The sequence below is a fragment of the Ptychodera flava genome, chromosome 1 (genome assembly GCF_041260155.1).
Source record: "Ptychodera flava strain L36383 chromosome 1, AS_Pfla_20210202, whole genome shotgun sequence".
NCBI classification, from domain to species: Eukaryota; Metazoa; Hemichordata; class Enteropneusta; family Ptychoderidae; genus Ptychodera; species Ptychodera flava.
Genome location: NC_091928.1, coordinates 6,919,279 through 6,943,665, shown reverse-complemented (window position 1 = coordinate 6,943,665; position 24,387 = coordinate 6,919,279). Strand labels below are relative to the sequence as shown.

The following is a 24,387-nucleotide window of genomic DNA, read 5'->3' as shown; positions in this document are numbered from 1 at the left end:
TTACCGTTAGTGGCAACACTTCCAAGATGTTTGCTTTTTCTTTCCCCCGACATAATTTCCGAAACTGGTTCAATCCATCATGATTTTTATCAGCAGGCATGACAACATTTTGGGAAGAGGAAAATGAGATTACTGAGAAGACCAACAGATATCTGACAGCTGCACTGGTGGGAATTGACGGAAAATGAGAATGGATCGGTTTGGAAACTGTCAGTAAATCCATTATTTCACAGCAGGCTCCCTTCACCATCTGATATGCAATTTTTCTGTGCTTTTGACAACTTCCCCAATAATTAACTCACCAATCTCTAATAGTCATGACAACCATGAAACTGACACTTTAGCCATGATGGAGTGATTATCACCTTGACAACAGGGATACACCAATGAATCAAGCAACACCTAAACAAATTTACTGAATTTCAGAATGTAAATATAATTTTCTCTTCACAGATGGGAAGAGCACTGATAAAAGAATGGTCAATCATCTCTCTCTCTCTCTCTCTCTCTCTCTCTCTCCTCTCTCTCTCTCTCTCTCTTCTATATACTTTCCTTTGCAGATCATCTGTTTCTTTGAGGCACAGTTGTAGAAATTTGAAACTCTGATAAAAACATTGCTTTCGTTCACAATTGAATTATTGCAAAAAGAGGCATCAATTTGATGGATGTAATTTTGCCCATAAATATATATAACTTGTGTTGGGAGAAATCAGTATGAGAAAGCTATGGCATACTGATAGGTCTTCAAACGTTATCGTGAATCAAGTTTTGAGAAACAAACAATGCAATATACATGTAAATACATTTTGATTGTATGGATCTCCGTGAGTAAATACCCGCATTGACCATGAAACGATAAAGGCTGGAGTCTCTTATAAGAGACATCAACTGTCCTGGTTTCAGAGCTGTGAGCATTTGTGAAATTTGTGAGCAGTTGTGAAATTTGATGTGTAACATAAAGGCTTGACTATGTGAACTACTAAAGAAGGCTGGAAAATATTGTAGAAACAAAGCAATACCGCTTGTAAATACACATAATAAGTATTACGACACAGTCATGATATGATTGTTTTACACACAGCCGTACATGCGCTACCATCTATTTCACTGTGAGATGAGTGATGTCAAGGCACAATTTAATATCTCCTGGACAGATTTAATATAGTCTCTGAAATTTTTGAAATACTCTACTGATAAGCTGCTTTGGAGACTCAGTTTAAGAATTGTGAGGTAAATAAAATATTCACCATCCTTTCTTGTTCATTAAAGGTCAAAAATTCAATATTTTCTAAACAGCAACTTAGGTATAGTGGCCATTTTGAATTTCAAACATCAGTAAATTTTACTAAATTTCTTTCTGTAATATTAAAATTTGCAAAGTGACTTTGATTTTGATTTTTGATTTTGAAAAGAGACTGGTTCAGAGCTTTCCTGGGGAAAGTTTATGCTAAAGTTTAAATTTGTCAGTTTTGTGGCATGTAGTACCTTAATTCAAAAGACAAACCCATAGAAATGAAACTATTAAAATGCAAAATTATTTTAATCGCAAATATAGCGATGTCTGTCTCTTCTGTTAGTATGGGCAATATTTCACATATATTTCTACGGATGATTGCACACAGTAAATTCAATTTAAGGAACAATGTGAACAGAATTTTAAGTTAATTCACACGGTATGATTGAGTAGATTAGTGACTTGTGAGTTTAAAATACCATTTTAATTTTACAGTGGAAAATATTTCACAAAGCAGGTTGAAGATATGAGCTCTATTCAATGCTTATGAATCAACCATATTGTTTGATGCAGGCGTGTACAAACATTGGCGTTATCGAAATAGGCATTTTTTTGCCGACGCTGCATATTCAATTCATCACAGTATGCTGCATTGAGGACTCAATTCATCGTTGCACACGTAATTACAACACAGCAGATATGAATGTATGCTTCATGAACTAGATCACTGACGTCGCACAAAAGGAGTCTCCATGCCTGACTCAGCCGTCAACACGGCAGAACGCGTTCCCACCCTGGCTGTTGAGATCCTTTCACAGAATGGTTTTCATTCATTGTTCTAAGTATTCTTTTGAATTACGGATGTACGACAAATTGACTTGTGAAATTCCACGTTAATGAATACTTCGCTGACAGACTTTTCTTTCATGGTTTTTGTGTTTTTTGGGAGGGAGCCTATTGCATTGTGTTTGTTGCTAACATTACAACGATATTTTTTATAAACAATTTCAACAAGATCCTCAGAAATATTAATACAACTAATAAGAAAAATGTTAATTTCTACTATTTCAATTATATTTTTGTTTGGAATGATTTTATGCATTATAGGAAGTACAAAATTTGTTTTCAAATCAGAACATTTTTTCTGCAAAAGAACGCATCAGAAAATTTCATAGAAAGGAACACTCAAGACTGTTTGTCTTTTAATTCAAAATTTATGTCCTGAAATAAGTACACACATTGACACCTCTTACACTCTCAGAGTTTTGAGGTCAACAACACTTGAAGTGGATATTATTAATTAAATTTCTGTGCCAAGGGTGTGAAGGATTAGAGAGGTGAAAGGACCCCTCCTAAATAATCACCAAAACAGAGTTGCTTCACAAAATACAATAATACCTTTACAGTTCACAGGAAATATTTCTTAACCCTTTCACCCCCAGTTCCCTGTATACAGGTCCAACTTTACCATAGAAAACAATGGATTTGGGACAAACCACGGTGGTGAAAGGGTTAAATCTAGTTCTGATTTGATCCCTCCCTTAAATGCAACTGATTACAAAATTTCTGAAAGAAATGCAAAAATTCTAAGAAAACCATTGGAGTTTGCATGTCTGTGCTACACAGTAATTGCAGGTGCATAATGATATTTAACTCAACATGATCAATTTTGTTTGAAGTTACAACACAAGCTAACCAGAACATGTCGGTATTTCATAATGTAAATACGACCTATCAAACAGATATTTCTGTTGGTTAAAACACCTTACACACGTTTGCATTTTAGCATAAAACCATAGCCTGCTTTACTGTGAGAGTATGAACAAAGTCACAGGTGACCTAAACTGACGTCAAAGTCTGGAAAACTGTAACTGCTCATGGTCAAAGTATTTGTGACACAATTTATGACAAACATGAAAATATAATAGTGCACAACTATTGCGACACAATTTTCAATTTTACACACTCAACATTCCTCTGAACTCAACTTGGGGAAACAAAGTACAAACAAATTGGCCTGATTTCAAATTGCCCATATAAGATACACAGCTATCCTTCAAATAAGATACAGTTTTCTTTTTGACCTGATGATGTATAATATAATTTTAAAGTTAAGCACATAGAGTTCGTCACTTCTGTATAATTTCACTCCCAAAAAGGACACATCTGTCCAAGTATGTCCATAAAATGAATCTTCAAGATGATAAAATATGCTGAGATATATTAAGCTGAAGCCTGCGTCACTGGAGTAAGGAATGTGTATACAAATATCTCCCTTGGAAGACCCCCTATCTCTGTCAGAATAACTTAATGCAGGCCATTAACCTCTGAACTTTGTAAACGTTGTACTTCTGAAGTATTGCCCCTGCTGACTTCAACACGGCGCTTAGAACACGACTGCAATCAATCTTCCACAGTGCGTATGGGAGCAAAAAGCTATACTTTATTCACACCAAAATGGACTGACATTTCAAATTCCATGTTCGACCTAGATTTCATGAGCACTGTATGTCCTTTCACCATACTGAATACACTGTATCAATTCCAGCAAACCTAAAGAATAATTCACAAGTAAATTTTATGGTGTAATTTCAAGTGACCCAGTTCCCGGTGGAAAATATAACCTATGGATTAACTTCCATCAGCAGAACAAACACGGAAGAGATCAGAAACACCAATTCCTGTTTTCAAAGAAGTACATATCTTTCCAGCAAAACTGAGACTTTCCTAGAATTTGCTGCTTGATATAAGCCAAGTGTCTTTACCTGTACACAAACATACACACACTGATCCTGTACAATACACAGACTCCATACGTATAACACATACAAACACAGATCTCACACATGCACAACATCCAAAGATATCTATACAGAAGTGTAAAATGTAAAATACTGACAAAATACAGTACATGAAAATTCCTACATAAGAATCCACATGTACATGGCAATGTTTAGTGTCACAAATTAAAATGGCTCCAAGTTGAATATTGAAATAGGATCAGATATACAAAACCTTGAACCCTCAGATGGCCCCGGATTCTGAAACGCACAGTGGCATAATTTGTCACAATTCAGCTTACATCTACAGATGTGATCATACATTAAACTGACAACATGCAAAAATGATGAGATCTTAATTGATTGATGGAAAGATTTTCCATATCATGTCAAAAGAGCTCAAGCTGTTTTAAAAAAGAATTTCTTTAGGAAATTTATCATTTGTCTTTAAAGAAAAATTCACTTTACATTTATTTTAAAAATATGTATATAATGGATAATTTGTTTAATTGCAAAAGAAATGTGATAATCTATGCCAATAAGCATGTAACAGTGCCTTGGGTGTGGAACAAATTGGAACAAAATGGCAATATTATCCTTGTGGTAGTCAGGGCAACTTCAACTCTATTTATCATGTCTGAATGTTCTACATTCTGAACTCAACACTTCTTTTTTAACCCAAGAACAGTTGTCACTAAACTAGCCAATCAGATGCTGGTAGACTGAATGTTTAAGATAAAGAGCCAATCACAACTGAGTTGACATGTTTGTACCATATGATTATCTGGATAGAGCAGAGTGGCAGATTACACCTGGTTCACGTCAAAGTTCAAAGGTCAGAACCTGACTTGAATAATGGAGGGTGGACTTGAAATATACAGTGATATAGAAAAGTTTTGTAACAAGCAGGTGGCATAGATTAATAAATAGGTAGGCAATATATACCCTTTGTACAAATTAACACGTTTGTCTTAATTTGGTTTTGAGTAGCCTGTAAAATGCTTAATTCCCCTGGACATTTTACGAGCTATAATTTATACTGCACTGTAGTTAGTAGCACTTTTGATTGAGAAAATTTAGGTGACAATCTCTTCTCACTTTGAGATTGGATGTTTTAAATCTGCTTACGTTTGTGGAAGGAATTGGTTAAACTGTAGAAAGAGATCCCAAAATTTGTTTTAATGAACCTTCCTTGACTGAAAATATGACCTGTAAAACCTGAGTGTTTCACCGTTGGAATATTCACAACATGCACTCAGATATCAGGGTAGATATTGTTTCCTTTCACAAAACTCTCACCAGACATCAAACTGATCAACTGCTGGGCCTCTCATTTCAGATTTTAATGTTTTCAAAAGCCTTTAGGAAGACAGGTACCCAAATAATATTCAGAAATTTCAATAGTATGAAAGACAAAAGCCATGGCATATTCTCCTGGGCTCACAAAGTCAACATCACCATAGAAACTTGCCATTTTGACCAATCAGCTGTTCTCTGACAAAATTTAACAAACTTGGGCTCCTGTTTTTCTTGCTTTTGTATGTCATGGACAACCTCAAGTTATCAACTGCCAAGTAAACACTGTAACATTGATTTATGATGGACTGATGTCAATAGTAAACAACACTGCTGTACTCTATACTGAGTTTTTGTGGTTTTTAACCTGCCCACCCCTAATTCTCTGTAAACAAGTCCATAATCATGATTGATAACAAGTTTGGGCCAAACCATGATGGTGAAAGGGTTAAGTGGCCATTACCTCATCAGCGACCACTGCCATTTCTGACAGAAAGCAGAAATTTTATCACTGCTCTTGAACTGTCCTGCACGTGTGCCAGTTGAACGAGAGTAAATATTTTGTTGACGACTATTAAAATTTTGTCACTTTTCAAGATTCTTACATGGCTTTTCACATAATTTAGACTTGAAAACAGAAATTATAATGTGGAAAGACAAAATTACATATTCTTGTAAAGGCTGTTTGGACTGATTATTTTTATTATTGGTAGATTTTTTAACTTACTCAACCTACATATATTGCCTGCAGTTTGTTACTACAGCCCTCGTATGACAAACAATAAGACATAAAAAATTTCACAAAACTGAGTGGTTTGTCTATTGACACAAAAACTTCATACTCATAATTCAAGATAGAGCATTGAACTCCATGAAAAAGTAAACCTTGATGTAAGATGTGACATTTTGTGTCTCTTGTGTATGGATGGCAATATTCACTCAATGTGAAGTAAGAGAACATAACCCTGTGTTATACTTTGTACTTTGTTCAGTTAAACCCAATTAGCTTACAATGGAATGATAAACTCAAGCTTTACAGAGGAAAAAACCAACAAAGGCAATCTGCTCTGTACTCTGAAAGTTCACTGATATGGAAGACGGGAAACATTATTTACCCGAAATGACAGTCATTCCTTTCACAATCGACACAATTCAGTGACAACAATCACACATTTTTTTCACTTCTGTGTGTGAAGGTGCCTCTATGCTTGTTGGCTACCTCAAATGTGTTTGGACCGACAGATTTCTGTTGACTAATGTCACATGAGGAGCTAGGCAAGCATTTGCAAGTAAATGCTCTGTTAATTGTTGCATAGGCTGGCCAAACCTTAACCCGTTCACTGCCTATTCTCTGTAAACAGGTCTGCAGTCACCAGTGATAAACAATTGGTTCTGGCCAAACCATGGATGTGACAGGGTAATCCGTCATCACAATGTGTAACTGATTATCATCTTGTGTGTTTTGACCATACTTGGTACTTTGACCTGTAATGAAACCCTTAATAATTGTGTGTATGCATGTTTTCCCCTTTGTTGACTGTAAGCCACACTGACCCATTCCCCCAGCACAATCATGACTGGGTCATTGAACCATCCCTGAATAGCTGTACCCATCATCCATCAGTGACCAGGTGACATTTCCAATGTCAAACACTGACCCATTGTCGCCTATTATCAACTTTTAAACTCTCTACAAACAACATGTCTCAACAATACCTTCCTGTTATTTTTACCTTGTAAAGACCATCACAAAACTGAACAATATATTCCTTTTTCTGTGTTTTCCTTTTAAACTGACAACAATCTGCCAACAATTTAGTAAGATTTGAAATTGATAATAATCTACCTGTTTACTACCTTGATACAATTTAGCAAGATTTTAAAATGACAATCATGTTTACAATCACAATCTTGCTACATTATAGCCTTTGGATATGAAACAGGTCACTTTCAGGAACAACCTTTCACACACTTTGGCAGGGTTTCAATGTTTTACAGTCAGATTTGGATCTGTATAATGAAAATCAGAGGTCAAAAGTTCCACAAAAGGATTGCGTTTGCAAACTGTTATCTCAAGAACAATTCAGCAATCTAAAAAGATGTCAAACAGTCAAGCTATCAGTCTCTTCTTGTCATTTTTTATTTCCTGAATATTTGTGTCCAGTAGAAGAAAATAACCCAAAAACTTAGCCCTTTAAATGCCCACTGGATTATGGTCGAAAAATAAGGAAACACTAGTCATTATCATCAAGTCCACTTGTCACATCCAAACAGAGCCCATTCAATTATGAAATTTCAAGACATGAAAATCTACCTATTCACTTGAGAACTGAATTTGTAATTAAAGTAACAAAATTGCAAAATACAATATTGAAATCAAGAAAGAATCATGAGTAGATAAAGCATTTAAAGATTTTGGGATGTTGAACCAAGGGAATAACAAACAAATATTTACAATCAGTCAGTGAATGTAGCAAAGCATTATATACAACTACATCCACACATAGTCTGTTCATGTGACAGATCTGCATATATTTGCATAAATTAACTACAGCTTACCAGCTTGAATAAGATTTTTCACACTGGTCAATATTTTAATAATCAACGTGGTTTACTTAGATGAAAATTTATGTGGAAAATGAGCCCATCGATCAAATTTTCCTTTTAACTAGTCATTAAGTTACTGTTAGCTTTCAGTAATTCCTCTAACAGAGGATCATTGTTCTCGGTTATTGATCCCAAAGTCACGAACCTGTCGGCTCTTTTACATGTCTAGTCTGTGTTCCTATCATTATCCATACATTTTTCAGCAGCCTCTGTCTGGTGACCAAAGCAACGTTTGTATGCGCAGCAGTGGGGGCAACTGCTAATCACAGGCCAGACAAGGATGTATCCCAGAACCCAATGCTGCAAAACTATCCGCAGTATGAGCAGATTTTGGGATCTAGACAATAAGCTCTTTGGAGGGCAAAGGTAGTTAAAATCTAGCTGGCAGGTTGAAGGGCAAGGGATTGAAGAACACTCCTATGAGTAAGAGGAACTTCATCATAGCAAGTTTGTTATGCAGAAAAGTTCTCATCTTTGCATAGATGTAAATCCTACTGTGTTGATAAAGAGTGATGTATCTGCTATCTTCAAAACTTTCAAAAAAAAGAGCCAATTTCAAGTACGCAAAATTTTCACACCAATACTAAAGATCAGCTCATCACCCCGGAGATTTAATGGTTCATCCCTATAAAAACTGACACAGTGCCAAAAAGCGGTATCAGTGACTGCAATCCAGGGGGGAAGGAAGTGTGATCCAACATTCTGTAACAAGACTGAAACAACTATGAGTTTCATCAAAAGATTTATTGCATTGCAAAAACAGTTCACATATACATCTGTATTTCAACCTTGATGGGGCATATAAACATGTGAACAAAGGTAGACGAATACAGACCAAACTCTTCTGTATCAAAACTGACCCTGTATCTAATGCTTACAATAACCACCACAAGTAAGTCACAATTTGACCCTTTCCACCCCATTTCCCAGTATAGAGGTCCAACTTTGCAATGATAAACAATAGGATCATACCACATTTCGGTGATCACAGGGTTAAATTGATAAAGATACTTACTTTGCTGGCAAGGCATAGCCTCACCAATTGCCACGAATGTCTGTTAACAATCAAATTAATTATTGAAGCAGCTGTAAATTTATGAATATTTCAAACATTTGACAGTTTTATTTCGGCAATCTATAAATATTCCAAAAGATTTGCTTCCGTGAGCTACATAACAGACGCAGTCTGGTAAAAGATGTAACGTCACAAAACCAAACCAGACACTGATAGGTTTTTCATATCACAGTAACATAATGTTTTCCCATTGGCCACATCTGGACAACCACCATGTTTCGGGTCTGGAACATCCCTGCGGCAGTATGGGTACTGTTTTGTAAGGAAAATGTTTTAAAAAAATGTAAAAGGAGTTAAATGGAGTTTCAGTTCAAGCTGGAAAATGTTGTTATAATTGGACAAGAAGCTATGGTTATACACAGGCAGTGACATGAAAAACACAAGATACAACAAGTATTGATTCCTTCCTGTTATCAATCAATTTTTATCGAAAAAAAAGCTTCTGACATGAGGCAAACATGTCACTGGAACTGTTAACTGTTCAAGTGTGGCGGCTCCTTTCTACACATTATTTATCGACAATGTACAAAATTGAGAACAAGACAATTCTTATTTTCTCATGACAGGAAGATAATAGTTTGAAACCGAAAGAACTTTTACTTAGAAATATAGTTTGAAGCTATATCATGTTTTTATATAGCTCTCTGTTGGTCTGTCATACCATATTACATTTCACGATATCTTATAAAATTCAAGTTTGATGGAGTGATTTTACAAATTCACTATACAACTTCAACCGAACTGTTCACAGTGGTTTGGTTAACCCTGCACAGAGTGACTAGGGACCTGCAAGGGTCAGAGGTCATACCTCCAAAGGTCAGAGGTCATACCTGAATGGGTCAAGGTTCATATATGGCTCAGTGTTATATCATCTTTGAAAAGTGAGACACATACATGTATCACAGATGTATTTTGCCCAACACCACAGATACATGGATATACAATGCTGCAGTTCATCACAGGACTTGCAATGCCAGAAAACGACAGGCACAGATGCACTACCAAGTCTTACTATTTATGAAAATTATGAAAACTATGCATGTTGTTTATGATTTTTTGACATCCTGGAGACAAGTCAACATCAAAATCTAAAAGAGAGTGGAGCAATAAACTGCGAATAGATCATCTATACTTTGGGAAACACTGAGTCACATGATTATGGTAAGAATCAATAGATTCATTCTCCTGACATGAAAAATGCAAAAATGATTGCATTTTTGTGGCACAAATGGTTTTACTTGTGCTCATAAACCTTCACAAAAATCTTCTTCAACTGAGTGATACACAACTGAACCATTCCAATGCAAAATATGGAGACATGATTCCAAGGAATTATCAATGCTTCTCCCAGGCCAGGAAAAGTTATTGATTGATTGGATGTGATGCTTCCTGGGACCGGCACTGTTTTATTGAAATTATTGTCTCAAACAGGTTCTAAAACTGAACAGCTGACGTAAGTTAATCTACTACGCCATTTACAGTCAGTATACAATTCACATCAAGGCATGTCAAACTCGGGTCAAACTTGTTTTCAGTTCCTCCATGGTAAAGCTTATGTCAGTGACACTTGGTCATATACAAAAAGCAGACCTGTTTTCTCAGATTTCTTTTGCTACATACACGTAGGTCCAACTTCAGCTTTGAAAGCTGTAGGACTTCCCACAGCAGTGAGATGAACACCCTCATTTTTAACTAGATCAGTCTAATTTGATCAATGATGAAAAACTAGTAAAATCATAGCACAGTGGTAAACACCTTCATTTATGTGCACACTGCAGACAATTTATGGTGTAGAGAGACTGTAAAACTTGTGAAAATTATAGTGTTAACAAGCGCAATGAGACCAATGCCTTTTCCCGACAGACAACCAACTACGTAGTTCTGACGGTGATATTGGAGACCGTGGTATATCATATTCTAATTCCTTGCAGTCAAGAATCACTCCTGAGAGTTGACCATACTGAGTAACACTACCAGATGTACAACTAAATCACCAGTGCCAATCAAGGCATAGTCCATGGAATGAAGTCTCGGCACAATTATGTTCCTAAACCAGTAGATGTTTAACAGAAGTGCACAAAGCAGAAGACATGGATTGAGGTTGTCAGTAATCAGCCTTCACTTCATAAAGAACGCTCAGCTAGGTGGTCTCAACTAAGAAAACAAACCTTTGACAAAGCGACAAATACCTGATACATGATGGACTACACAAATTACATTCAAATGTACAAAATGTAATCTGTCACAAACGACTGACCATCTGTTTCAGTAATTACCTTTTCTGAAAATAAGTTAATTCTCACAGAACATGATTGGATCTCTTGATAATAAATCTTAAGTGGAAATTTAGAACAACTGGCTGGACAAAATGGGGCAATTTAGTGACACAACGGCATAATTTAGTGAAAAGCTGGAAAATAATAAAACACCGAATGAATTGACATAGATACTCCATGGCTGGATGTTAGGTTGACCGAATACAAATGTTTCATGTACATATGATGACATGAACACATCTTCCGTCCACACAAAACAGAAGTTTGACTCTGCCAACAAAACGAGTGTTTTACATCTAGACAACAGCAATATAACTTTTGATAATTAAACACGTTCCTTATGGCTGAGAACAAATTCATTTGCATTTTTTTCTCCCTGAAGTGTATTAATCAAGTAGCCTTGCATTCAAAATGTATTGTTTACCTTACGTAATATTATTCAAAGATGAATCCCGGTCAGAACTTAAATTCAGTTGCCAGCCATAACTTTGGATATAACATTGCTAAAGACTATGTGGACAAGCTGAACACAATGCTACTGGACATGATTTTGGGGAGTACGAGATATCATCAATGATTGACAATATATCTTATAAATAGTTCAAAAAACGTAGCAAAATATTAATTTATTAAATCCTGTCAGACTGATTCATAAACATTACAGGCCTGCCAGTGCATCAGATAATTTGTAGAAATAAAATTATTAACTATCTTTTGATATCATATACAATGTAGATGTAGCAGTACAGACATAATCAGTATTGACAACTTGCTGAGCAGACAACAAAATGAAAATGTAAATGATGCCAGTGAGTAAATCGGCAAATAAAACTTGATAATAAAGACTGGCACCATTCACATCAATAACAGTTTTATCTCTGTGCAAGTCTGGTTAAAAAAATTCTATGAAAAACATTTGTCGATTCAGATTTAGAAAATTAGATATACACCTGTACCTGTATCAGCTAATCTTGAAAATCACAAACAAGAAAACGTTACTTGTATTTCAGAGTTCAGATTAATGGCAGTATAACTTATCAATATGATTTAATACCATGGTAATTTGATTGATAAATCCTGGCTTCTTTCGTTGAATGACAAAGCCAGGCGAACTTGATATAAAATTTTAGCATTAATGTAAACATGCTACAAGCATGCTTGGGTATTCTGTCTGCAAATAATTATTTGGGAATGTGAATGCATCACTGAAAATGACTGCTTGTGACTCACGAGCGATAAAAATTTTCATGTTCAAATTTTTTGGAAGCAGAAATTCATGAGCAGACGACAGTCCTTAAATGACAGATGATGAAACGATATGTAATTTTGATTAATCTAAAGTATGGCTTGTTGCATCTCATTCAACTGTGAACGGCTTCTCTCATCCGTAAATCAATCCATTCACAGTTTCCCTTTGTCTCCAATTTTGACATCCACTGTAATGATCAAATATTGCAATGACGAGACATCTTTTTTTATGTTACTAGTCGGTGTTGTACAATATTAGCTCCAATCCCTACATCAATTTGGATGTAAATCACAAAGCCCACACACAAACTGTTGGCGTTATTTTTTTTCTCTTTGACTTGCACGTAGAGAGCACATCATTTCGCAAACAACTGTGAATTGTGCGCACATCAAATTAACGCTGTGAAACTTTGCATTCATTGCAAACAAAAGCCAGCAGTCTCTGGTGAAATCAGTTCTGAATGACGGGCAAGCACTCACTTTGACAACTGGTGAGACTTTTTTTCTTTTCAGACGGCGTGGCACAGTCACAAAGGATACAGACTTACAACAATATTTGCACAAAGAGCCCCTGTCTGCCAGTTTAGATGACAAAAGTGGAGAAGAAAAATTGCCACTAAAACCCTAACAAAGGTCTTTGAAATCGCCCAAATTGCAAAGTGTCTGGAATTCTTTTTTAAAATTGAGCAATTTTGCTTGAAAAAAATGGCAGTTGATGAATGCATTATCCGGCAGTAATGATTCACACAAGCACCTAAGCATCAATTAAAATACTATGCTGGACAATGGAATATCTCATGGCCCAAAGTTGCAGAACAGTCAGATTGGATTAGTGTATGAACAGTTGATGCAAGAACAACTCAACTGGCTAACAGTTTTGACTCTAGGGGCAGTCTGCTCCACCATATTCTCTCAGCAACTTTCATTAAACAATGTTGTTTTCTTTGGTAAGTGATGTCACTTGAACATAATTTGTGAAAAAAGGCTGCAAGGAGGTTGCTTTGACTCTCAGAAAGCCCTGTGAGTTTTAATTCTTTATCAATCCTTTATATTCCCGTGCTCAGACCAATACTGTATCATATGTGTCTTTTATATTGTCAATGTTTAGTAGGGACAGTGAAGACGGAGGGATCAGTAAGAGAGGAAAGGATCAGAAGTAGGTGTTTAATAGGGCAGTTGCAGATTTGTCACAAAATATGGCTGGAAACAGACGACATTGGACACTGTTGATAGAAATTCAGACAAACTACACGTCAGTGTTACACTGAGTGGCTGTTATTGCAGCTTGTAGTCTGCGTCGTAAGTGACTTTTCCGATGTTCATCTCAACGTTGGCAGTCACCTATTTAGTCGTATTTCCTCCTTCCTGCACATGTAATTTCTTAAAAAGAGATCCACATTTTTGGATTGTTGCATATTGATGAAAGAACAATGACATCATTTGTAAACAGCCCAATTCAAAAATCTCCGAAAATCACACTCAATGACGGAAACAATAAAATTGATGTTTCATGTAAGTTAACTAATTTCTGTCACTAACAGCCTACCTGTTTGTAGTTTTAGGGCTTCTTGTCTAACTTCTCTCTGACCACGGTTACAGAGAAGTTGCAGAAGTGCAAACTGGTTGGTAATTGGTGACAGAAAACATTTTGCTTGATATCCTGTCCCATCCTTATTTTCATTTATTTCAATTTTAATCTTGTCAAAGAAAATGATCACATTATGTTCACATTTTGATGGTGAACAGGTCAAACACTATACCTTTCACAACCATGGTTTGGCCCAAACCCATTGTTATCAATAGTGATTGTGGACCTCTTTATAGGGAATCAAGGGGTGGAGGGTTAAACACCATCAGTGTTGCCATCTTCCACTGCGTCTGATATCCAAGTTACTAGTGTACTTTTCATATGACTCTGCCATCAATGACAATTAAAATTTACAAGCTTTCTAGCCCTCTACGGAACCATACAGGGAGATTTCAAGCACACAAGGTAAGCACCTAGAATCAGTTTTTGCTGGAAGACTTCCAAACTTACAAACGGGTCTTCTTATTTGATTTCATTTTCATGACATACTTGTTGACTACCATGCTTAACTGTACATTGGAGGGACTGCCACGTGTATGAGGGACAGGATACTCATTAAAGTCAGCTGGGGTGGCTAGAACTCTACAATTGTATGCAAATCATACATTCCAGCTTATTGTAAGTTGCAGACACTTACTGGGTTTTAACGGCAGGCTTTGATACTTCACAGCATTGTTAATTTGAAATGGTAGAAAGAGAATCAGAAATATGGTTGGTGACCTAAAACAGACATGCTTCCCGTTCCTGTTCGGTTTTATTTGTTTATACCCAAAGGCAGGTATTCCATAACATTAAATCACCGTTCCTTTGTCGTTTTCAGTGTATGTGAGTCTGGTGCAAACAAAGAAAACAGAATTTCCACCAAAGCAACGTATTTTAATATATTCACTTGAGTTGAAACACAGCCAATAGTGAATGAACTGCGGGTCTGACCTAGCCAACCAAATCAATTATGAAACACGTCACAATGAGCTGGGCTCCATCAGGTTAGCAAGAACGGTCTAAATTTACTTGTTCATATGGTATAACATTTCCTGTTGTTTGCCAGTTTTTTCTCTTCCAATAATATGCTGGTCACACAATAAATCAATGAAACAGCAACCTATTGAACAGGAAAATGGTGACACCATATTTTTAAGAGGACAGCTATAAGCAGGATATAATACAAATAGGCAATGAAAATGGCCAATTTTGTATGGTTTCATCCAAAAATGCCATAGAACTTGAAAAGTGCCAGGAAGACTGAATGCCATAACCAACCAATACATCCAGAATGTGAAAACCACGTCATTTACTCATTAAAATACATCCAGTAGCTTAATTTATGCTGTTCCTTCAAATTTTGGTTGACTGTTCCTGGATACGTGAAAACAAACTGGGCCAAAAAAATGAACCCCCAAAAATGGTTGAATAGCAAAAATACCACATGTTCATAAAAATTCAAGTCAGTTCTTTGGGTAATGAACTTCAAGGGAAGGAATCGTTTCGTGTTTCAATTGCAGCAGGAAATAATATGTGTGACACACGACACAAAACAGACACATCAAAACAGCTTGAATCAAAATATGTCAGCGTGGATTTGTCATATTTCTTTTGGAGATAAAATAAATACAATAGATGACCATTCATTCCATTCCAGTGACCATCCTGTGTTTAAATGGCCTGGCTTGTTTGTCTAGTATATCAGACAATAAATTGACAACATTTGATATTTCATGGTGACACAGTAAGATCTGATTGCAGATTGTACAAGAAGTAATTCTGAGGATTGCTGTGTTAAAGTGACAGTATTTTTTCAGACTTTCAAGACAAAAATTGTCTTTCTGGCACCTCTACCTGCTAATGGGGAAATTAATTATGATAATTGTGCTGGAAAATGAGGTTTGTTGTGGGTGGTGTCACCAGATTTCTTTTAATCATTTATCACATACATGTTGGGAAAGTCTGATCTTTTTTCACAAATAATTCCTGAAATCTGCTGTAATGACTGCAATACCATCAAGAAAATGTTTACATGGAAGACTGATACATAAATATGGGAGAGCTCACTATCTCAGATTGCAACGTTCTTTAAAACCAAGGTTGGATCTGTCTTATTAAAGTTATTGGATGAAACCACCTGCAGTAGACATCATGGCATGACAAATATGCTTCTAATCAGGTAACAATCACAGCTGATGATCTTTACTGTAATGGTAACATATACCTGCCTGATACTTCTCTCATGTGAGAGAAAATTAAAAACTTTGTTAGTTTGACCTTAGACTTAGGAATTTACTACTGCCTCCATCCCAGTAGCCAGTCTCTAATATGATTCCTGCAATTTTTTTTTTAATCTGTGACTTGACAAACATGATAATATACTTTACCCTTATGTTGACTTCAAAATTCAAATTTCCATCAAAACTTTTTCCTATCAAAAGTGTGCATAAGTCTGTCCCTCAAAGTCAAACTACCCATGCTGATGACTGGACACGTCTTTGTACAGTGATAAGGGACTAATGACAGTATAGATTAGGACAGTACATCAGTTATATTGAGAAGGGATATTGAAGATGAAAATACTTTTATCGGTCAAGAAATAAGGGAAAGAATGAGTCAGTAAATAATGTTTTTGCTGCAAATTTCAAGACACATACAATAACATTTTTTGAGAGACTCAATTTGAAGCATGCAAAAAAGTCCGTATTTGCAGAGTCTATATACTGAAGGAACAAAAAACACAGCAATCTTTTCCTGTCTCCAGTACAATCATAACAAATCAGCGGACAAGAGGCTTAGAAGACAGTCAGAGGTCTTGACGTAATCAGCATATTTGGACACCGAGACACAGAAGAATCCCAAGCGATTCTGTTGTGGGGAAGGACAGGTGGTGTTTTGGAATTTTTTAGTCCCAGAAACAAAGATAATTAGACTGTTGGCTAGCCTGACTACAAGACAATGCTGACTGTCCCTCCAACATTGTTGACTGTCATTGCTCTCTGGAAATGGCTTTCAAGTTTAAGCCAACAGACTAAATCTCACAAAAAAAACCTGCACATTCACTGTGGGGATTTCATTTCTCTGCAAACAGAGCTGATCCACAATTCAGTCAGTGACAAGTCACAAAAGATATGCCAATTAGTCCACAAGGAATGTTCATTAGCAATGCCTGTCAGCCCCTCCCCCCCTCCTCCCTCCCCCTCACTTGTGAAAGGATCTTCACAGCAAAGATTGTCTCCCTACAGACACAAAACACTTCAAACGACATCGCCTAATTTGCATAAATATATTTCAATATTGTGCTGGTCCAAACTGGCCATTTAACCGGTTCACCTCCAATTCCCTGTAAACAGGTCCACAATCACCACTGCTAACAATGGATTTGGGCTGAACCATGGTGGTGAAAGGGTTAAATGCAGCCGGATAACACAACTGAAAAACATGGTGTGCAAATGGGAAAAAAAATGTGATGGTAGGGTAGAAAATCAATGAAAGCGGTCTGAATGTTTAAATATTGATGAATGTCCTTTGATCAATAAAAGGCAATACTACAGTCATTTGTTGCACTGACACAGTACTCAAAGAGCCACAGACACTGCACACGTTATGCTTGGTAAAATTTGCATCAAATAGAATAAAATTCTGAGAAATTCTCTCACCAAATCATTCAAAAACAAAATAACTGAGTTAGATGAAACACACAATGGGTCAGAACTTGACAAGCTCAATTACATGTAGAGTGTTTTGTACAGCTTGCACTACAGTTTCACTTCCATCTTGGAAGATGATCACTATTGATTGTCAGCGAAAGAGGTGAATTATTTCTTGGAGAACAAGGGAGACTTTGTTGATCAATCCAAGCTTGACTCTAGTTGGTTCAATAAACATGGGAGAGAGTTCCAATCTGATCGGTGATGAACATCTGTCCTACTTTCAAAAAAGTTAAGTAATGGCTCCCAATTGATATCAAATAAGAAGATTAGTGTGAAAATACTTTGAATTAGTAGAGAGTATTTTTTGATCAAATATGACACCTCAAATGAAGGAAGATGATACAGCTAGCTCAAGGTAAGAGAGACAAAATGTTAAATATTGTCCAAATGATGTACTTGCAACTGAACTCCATAGATTCCTTAACAGTGAAGTTATCATACTTTTACAAAGACTGGAGAGTTAGAAAATACTAGAAAATACTGCATACGCTAAAAAGACACCATTCTGCTTTTCAGCTACATGTCTGAATACCTGCGACGCATTCATTTTCTGCTTCAATAAAATTTAAATGTTGGATATAAAATGAAAATTTTAATGATACCTATGAGGCTATTTATGACTGTCAGTTTCAAAATGGGTGCAAAGGCCCTCAACAAAGCATGATATACGGCACGGCACACAATGAGATGAGAACAAAAGAATTTGTGATAGCTTCCATAAAGCATCGGTCATTTCACAACAATTCAATGAAATTTTATGATGCAGTCAGCTCTATTATGAATCACAAAAACCTAAATGTACCATCACAGGGTCAAAGTTGGGGAGGGCAGGGGGATTTTAAAATCCATTTTGATGTATAATTGAGCATACTATCATATTCTATCCTCTCCCCAAAACAGTTTATCAGCATTTTCTTGCAATTTTAAAGCTTTAAAAAAAACATCAACTGTTGAAATAACTCATTTTTATGACTAAAGGTCAAATCAAGGTCATGGCACACCAGATTAGCAAAAGACAGACCAGTTGTAGTTTCTCTGCCATAACTAAAGTATGTCAAACTAATTAATAATGTAAGGTCATTAATATTACATTTCCTGGACAAAAGACAGTCTTTCAGTTTATCAGCACTGACTAACAATCTAAAATTGGTTTTAAATGTTAAGAATTGCTAAAAAGTAAAATAAATTTTGAGAATTCCCTCCAATCTCATTCAACCAATCACTTTCATAATTGTTTTAATGACAACTTAATGAAAAAGCTTCCTTAAATCATTAAAATTTCCTTTTTGACAGAGATGGACACTGCATCCCTAACACAGCAAATAACAGCCATGAAAAGAAAAGTAGAACTATCAACATTCATTTGGAAATGTTGAAACCATTCTGACTATTCACAAGGAGTTTACAACGACAGTGGTAGACCTGTCTTTTGTAAATTGACAAAAGCTGAAAGAGAGGTCATTAAAACAACCATAATTTTTGTCCAGTCTGTCATCTGAAGCTTTACAGAGAAAGCAACAGCTGTATCCACTCTTCAAAATCCCTAACCCTACATCACCTGCTGCGTACCCCCATCACAGTAGGAATTGAATCTACTCTGCACAAAATAACATCTACTGCTGAAAACCTGCATTTTTTTCAAACTGGGCTGATCAAAGTTTGAACAAATCTGTGTTTGTTCACACAAAACAAGAAATGATAAACTCGGAAAACACTGATGACACTATCGTTGGCATGGCATTGAATGGCACACAGTGCATTGGCTGTCGCTGACAGAAATTCAGGCAAACTATATCTGTTCTCATTTTTAGGCTGCAGCTTGTAGCAACTACAGCTCCCAGTGTGTTGTTGGATTTGTGTTTACAAATTGGTAGTCTCCAAGTTCAATTATAAATAATTCTAAATTCTAATAAAATCCAATGGCTATGGAAAGAAATTTCAGTAAAGTGTATATTTTTACATATTACATACAATTCAAATTTACGGGTAAAAAATATTCTTTTTGGTATTTAACCCTTTGAGGCCTAAACCCTAATATGTTGGGGTAGTAGTTCAGAAAATCAGGCCTGGGAGGGTTCCAACCAGCTGCTTGAAATACCCTTTTACAAATGGTGTATGAAGTTCTGCCAAACCATTAAAAAAAATTGCAGGCCCTGGGAATTCATATGGACTGATATAAATGCCGGCCACAGTGGTAGACACAAGTAATCCTTTGTGCAAAGTAAGTTTAAAGGGTTGAAAAGTACACTTTCAAATTGTTTACATTGCTAAATATTTTAGAATTCAATGTATGTAAAAGCACGGCTGCTTGTCAATGATGTGTGAAGCTATAGGAACAAGAAAGAGAGAAATCATCCAAGCCACAGTTTGACAAATCGCTTCCCCTACAATCCTATAAGATGATGATTTTTTCACTTCCATTTTTATGCCAGGAAAGAAAGCCACGGATCTCCAAAATCTCTCTCTTTGTACAGTTGCCTTTTGTCTACTTTTTTCACTCAAGAAGTTGACAAACTTTCAAGGAGAAAGTGAAAAAGACAATTTGATTTAAGCTTCGCAGAAAACAGACTTGCTCTGAATTCTTGCTTGTACTGTATTGTACCTTTAGAATATCACAACACAGCACAGTCTATTGAAGAGTTAGTTTTGGGAAACAGTACAACAGCATTCTTTCATGGCGTTACAACATTTATCATTTTGGAAAATGGAACATCCACAAAAACAGTGCATTTCTAAACAACAGCATCGTTTGAAAAAATGTCTTGCATACCAACTAATTCCTGATTTGTTTTAGCTGTTCACTCCAATTCTCTGTAAACAGGTCCACAATTACCATTGATAACAATGGGTTTGGGCCAAACCATGCTGGTAGAAGGGTATTGCAAAGTAAGCATTGAGAAAACACTTGTTAGTTTTCTGTATGTACTTCAACACATATCATCAATTCTGTAGCAATCCTGTAAAAAGCTTCCTAGCAACTGCCGGTACTTTTAAATTCCCTTAATAGCAGCTTTGCTGAACAAAAAGGAGAGAAAATCGCTAGGTATATCCACTTGGCTTGAATTCAACGGGTACTTAAATCGACTATCAAAATATTCAAGACTACACGCCCAGGTAAAACATCAACAGATGCTGTTTACACGGAGCTCTTCCACAAGTGGCCGCCTTTTCTCCGGACGCATAGCAGATCAACCTGGAAGTGTAACCATCCAGGGCAGTGTAAAGATTACAGAAATGAATGTACATCTCCCTGGGCACTATGGCACCAAAATGGGGACTTGTTATGGTGTTGCTATCACCACTGTGCTAGGTAACAGCTCTATTAAACTCCAAACATCAAACTACAGTGACCTTCCTGCTGGGATTAGCAAACCTATCAATTTTGCATGGCCAGCACGACAAAATCAGTCTTGGGAAGTTGAATTTTTTATTTCACGCAGTAAGAGCAGAATGTTTATGAAATATTCTGCGATTCTGATGAAATAATTATCAGTTTGATTTAGAAGAGCTCACATGAGATGACAAGATCTTCAACAATCTAATTTTAATCAACAACTTTCAGCCAAATTGACCACTGCCCGTCATATATTTTCAAAAAGGTCAAATTTTTTCGTGGTTTTGAAGTTGTTTACTGTCATGAGTTCTTGAACTTTTCTATCACACAATTTATGCATGAAAGTGTAGCTTCTATCGTGAAATAATGCAGCAAGCATTATTTAATATAACATGCCATACATGTACATAATTACTTTTCCAAGCTGTGCTTCAAAACTATTCATCATAACAGTAACATTGGTCATTTAATATTTTATACCACCACTGACAGACACTATCAGTCAAGAATCATGTGCTTTATAAATTAATTTCTGCAGTACCACTGTATTGTTTGTTATTATTAACATCGTTAATGAGCCATAAAAGCCAATATTCATTTGCAAACATTATACAGTATTTCTTGTGCATAGAGAGAATTACCGTAGTCCTAATTTGTCTCTGCTGCAAATTGAGTCCCTTGAGATTCCTTTCACAATTCCATTATGCTAATTGCATTGGAAAGCTTGCAGCCAATCAGTAAGGTGTAACAACTGCTTGACACCTACACTTATGCAGATTTCACAAAATTGAAGTCAATTTTGTTTCCACAAAAAAAACCACACACATGGAAAAAAAGTGTTTTTTTACGTAGCTTGAAGGTATACATATTTTTAGCTATTTTTCTTTCAGTTAAGACATCATGGAATGAAAAAACATGGTCAGGAATTACCATGACATTTTTTTCCTGAATTTTTTCAAATTTAAAATTTCAGCAAAATGTTTTGAATGCCTGCAATGAACTACATGACATCGAAAATAAAACAACTGTAATACTGAAATGTTTTGCTGAGCATAAACTGAGCTCTCAGGAAACCTAGAACAATAAATAAACAGTCATTCAAACTACAGCACTATGTGAAAGTTTACAAAGGCTGTAAAATATGTTTTATTTTTTTACAGATACCACATTATTCTTTCAACAGACTAAGCTATCAACCACTTGTCTTGTCAGAGTAGACAAGCACAAAATACATGCAGCCGACAGCTGGCTATGACTATGTAATCAGACTTCCCATAAATTCAAATTAGATGACACACTCAAAAGGCGTAATATCCTAATATAATCCAGTACTGTCACGTTGAGATACATGCCATGTCAGTTTACCACCTTTCTGTTTTATTCATGCGTTATCATGCCTAATATTACCAGCCACAATTACAAATTGATCTCCAACTGGTATTTCATTATTTTCTCGTTGTCATTACCACACTGGTTCAACAAACACTACGCATAAACGCATTCCAAATAAACATTTATTTGAAAATTGATCACTTTCTCCAAAGCCACGTTATTCACTGATTGGATTTTCACAATGAACACAAAGCAAGGTATTATTCGATCCATATTTGTTCTTCTTTAAATTACAGTTCCTGACTTGTTTAATTGTCACTGACCGCACACTGAAATTTCCTGATGTTTTGTTAAAAGTATTTACCAAAGCGTCGTTTCCTTCATGAAAACAAACAATTCATCACACACATAGAATGGTAGGTCTTATCATCCATATGGTGATATTTTGCTGCTCTTAGGGTGCCTTACATGGTAATCAACAGAAATACAATCCCTAACATAATGCTGAATCACACTATGGCTCTGCAAGATCCCTGTATTTTGTGATCCTCGTATTTCTTTGCCCATGTTTTCTAAAATGCAATTTGCAAATGTAGTAAGTGAAATTTTCCCATCTTTTCAAAAAATATGCAAAACATTTAGCTGGCAACACTTTATGTGTTTAGGCAATTATTGCACGTCAATTATATTTTTTAACTTCCTACCTACCCCTCCTCAACAAATCAATTCATAGTTTCTGACTCAAACTTCCAAACAGAGTAAATACTTCATGTCTTAAATTCCACTGTAAAGTAACAGTGATGAAAACGGCCGGACACAGTAAGGCCTGTATGTTCCTGGCAACCAAACCCCCTACATGTGTTTTCAACCTAGACAACGTCAATAATACATGTATTTGGACGATTCCGCTTCAGTGTGGTGAAAAAAAGGAGCCTTACCTGTAGTATCTTGACTGTAAATAAGTTGAGCACACTGCCTTCGAAACATGACTGGCCGAACCGAAATCTATCACTTTCACTCTGTAGGGTTGCCGGACTGGGTCAACAAGCATGATGTTCTCAGGTTTGAGATCTGCATGTATGAGACCAAGGTTTTTCAGTTTAAGCAATGCTACAAGCACCTGCTGGGTGACCGGCCGAATGTATTTTAGGGGCATCGGACTGAACTTGCTCTGTTTGAGAAAGTCGTACAAGTTTTGTTCAAGCATTTCAAACACTAAGCATGTATGGTTCTTGTGTTGGAAACACTCGTACGCCCGCACAAAGTTAAACTCGTCAGCATTTTCGGCGCTAAGTCTTGCCAAGATGCTGACTTCAATCTGTCCTTGGCGGGCGTACGACGGATGATTTTTAAGGATCTTAATTGCAACAATCTCATTCGTCCCTCGTTTCCAGCATTTCACCACCTGGCCGAAAGTCCCGCGTCCTAGAAATTCCAAGACTTCATAGCGATTTGTCTGCGAGTACAGAACCTCATGCTGAACAAGTTGGTAGTCGCCCTCGTTATTTGAAGAACTGTTTTTCGATGTTGTTGTTGTCGATGTTGTGAGTGTGTTCTGTCCACTACTGTGGTTGCTAGGTTGAATGTGGTGGTCATGGCTACTGTTGTCAAGCTCTTCGCTCTTCCGTTTCAATCCACATTTCTCGTAAGTGTCCAGCAGTTTAATCGTCGATGCACGTATAAAGCTTTTACTATGACTGTTTCTGTTCCCTGATAATCTGTTGTTACTTCGCACAGCTGTCGGGTTCACTACATGGAGTGAACTCGAAACTGGCACTTTACGGTGGTCTACGTTTGGGTTAGCATTTCGGTCGTATTTCCGGTCCCCGCTCTCTACTCGTCGTTTTTTCACACTTGAGAAGGCACTGCTTTGGGAACCAAAGTGCATCTGCAGGTTCTCTTGGCTCGACATTTCTGTTGAG

General features: G+C 36.5%; 1 protein-coding gene across 2 annotated transcripts in view; it reads right to left on the bottom strand.

Moving 5' to 3' along the window:
- The window catches only part of LOC139128961 (homeodomain-interacting protein kinase 2-like), a 73,735-nt gene that overhangs the window by 20,069 nt on the left and 29,279 nt on the right, over positions 1-24,387 (bottom strand). For both annotated transcript variants that reach the window (XM_070694669.1, XM_070694738.1), the window contains exon 2: positions 23,404-24,379. In XM_070694669.1, the coding sequence (XP_070550770.1) occupies positions 23,404-24,377 (974 nt within the window). In that variant the 5' untranslated portion in view covers positions 24,378-24,379. The remainder of the gene's footprint in view (positions 1-23,403; positions 24,380-24,387) is intronic.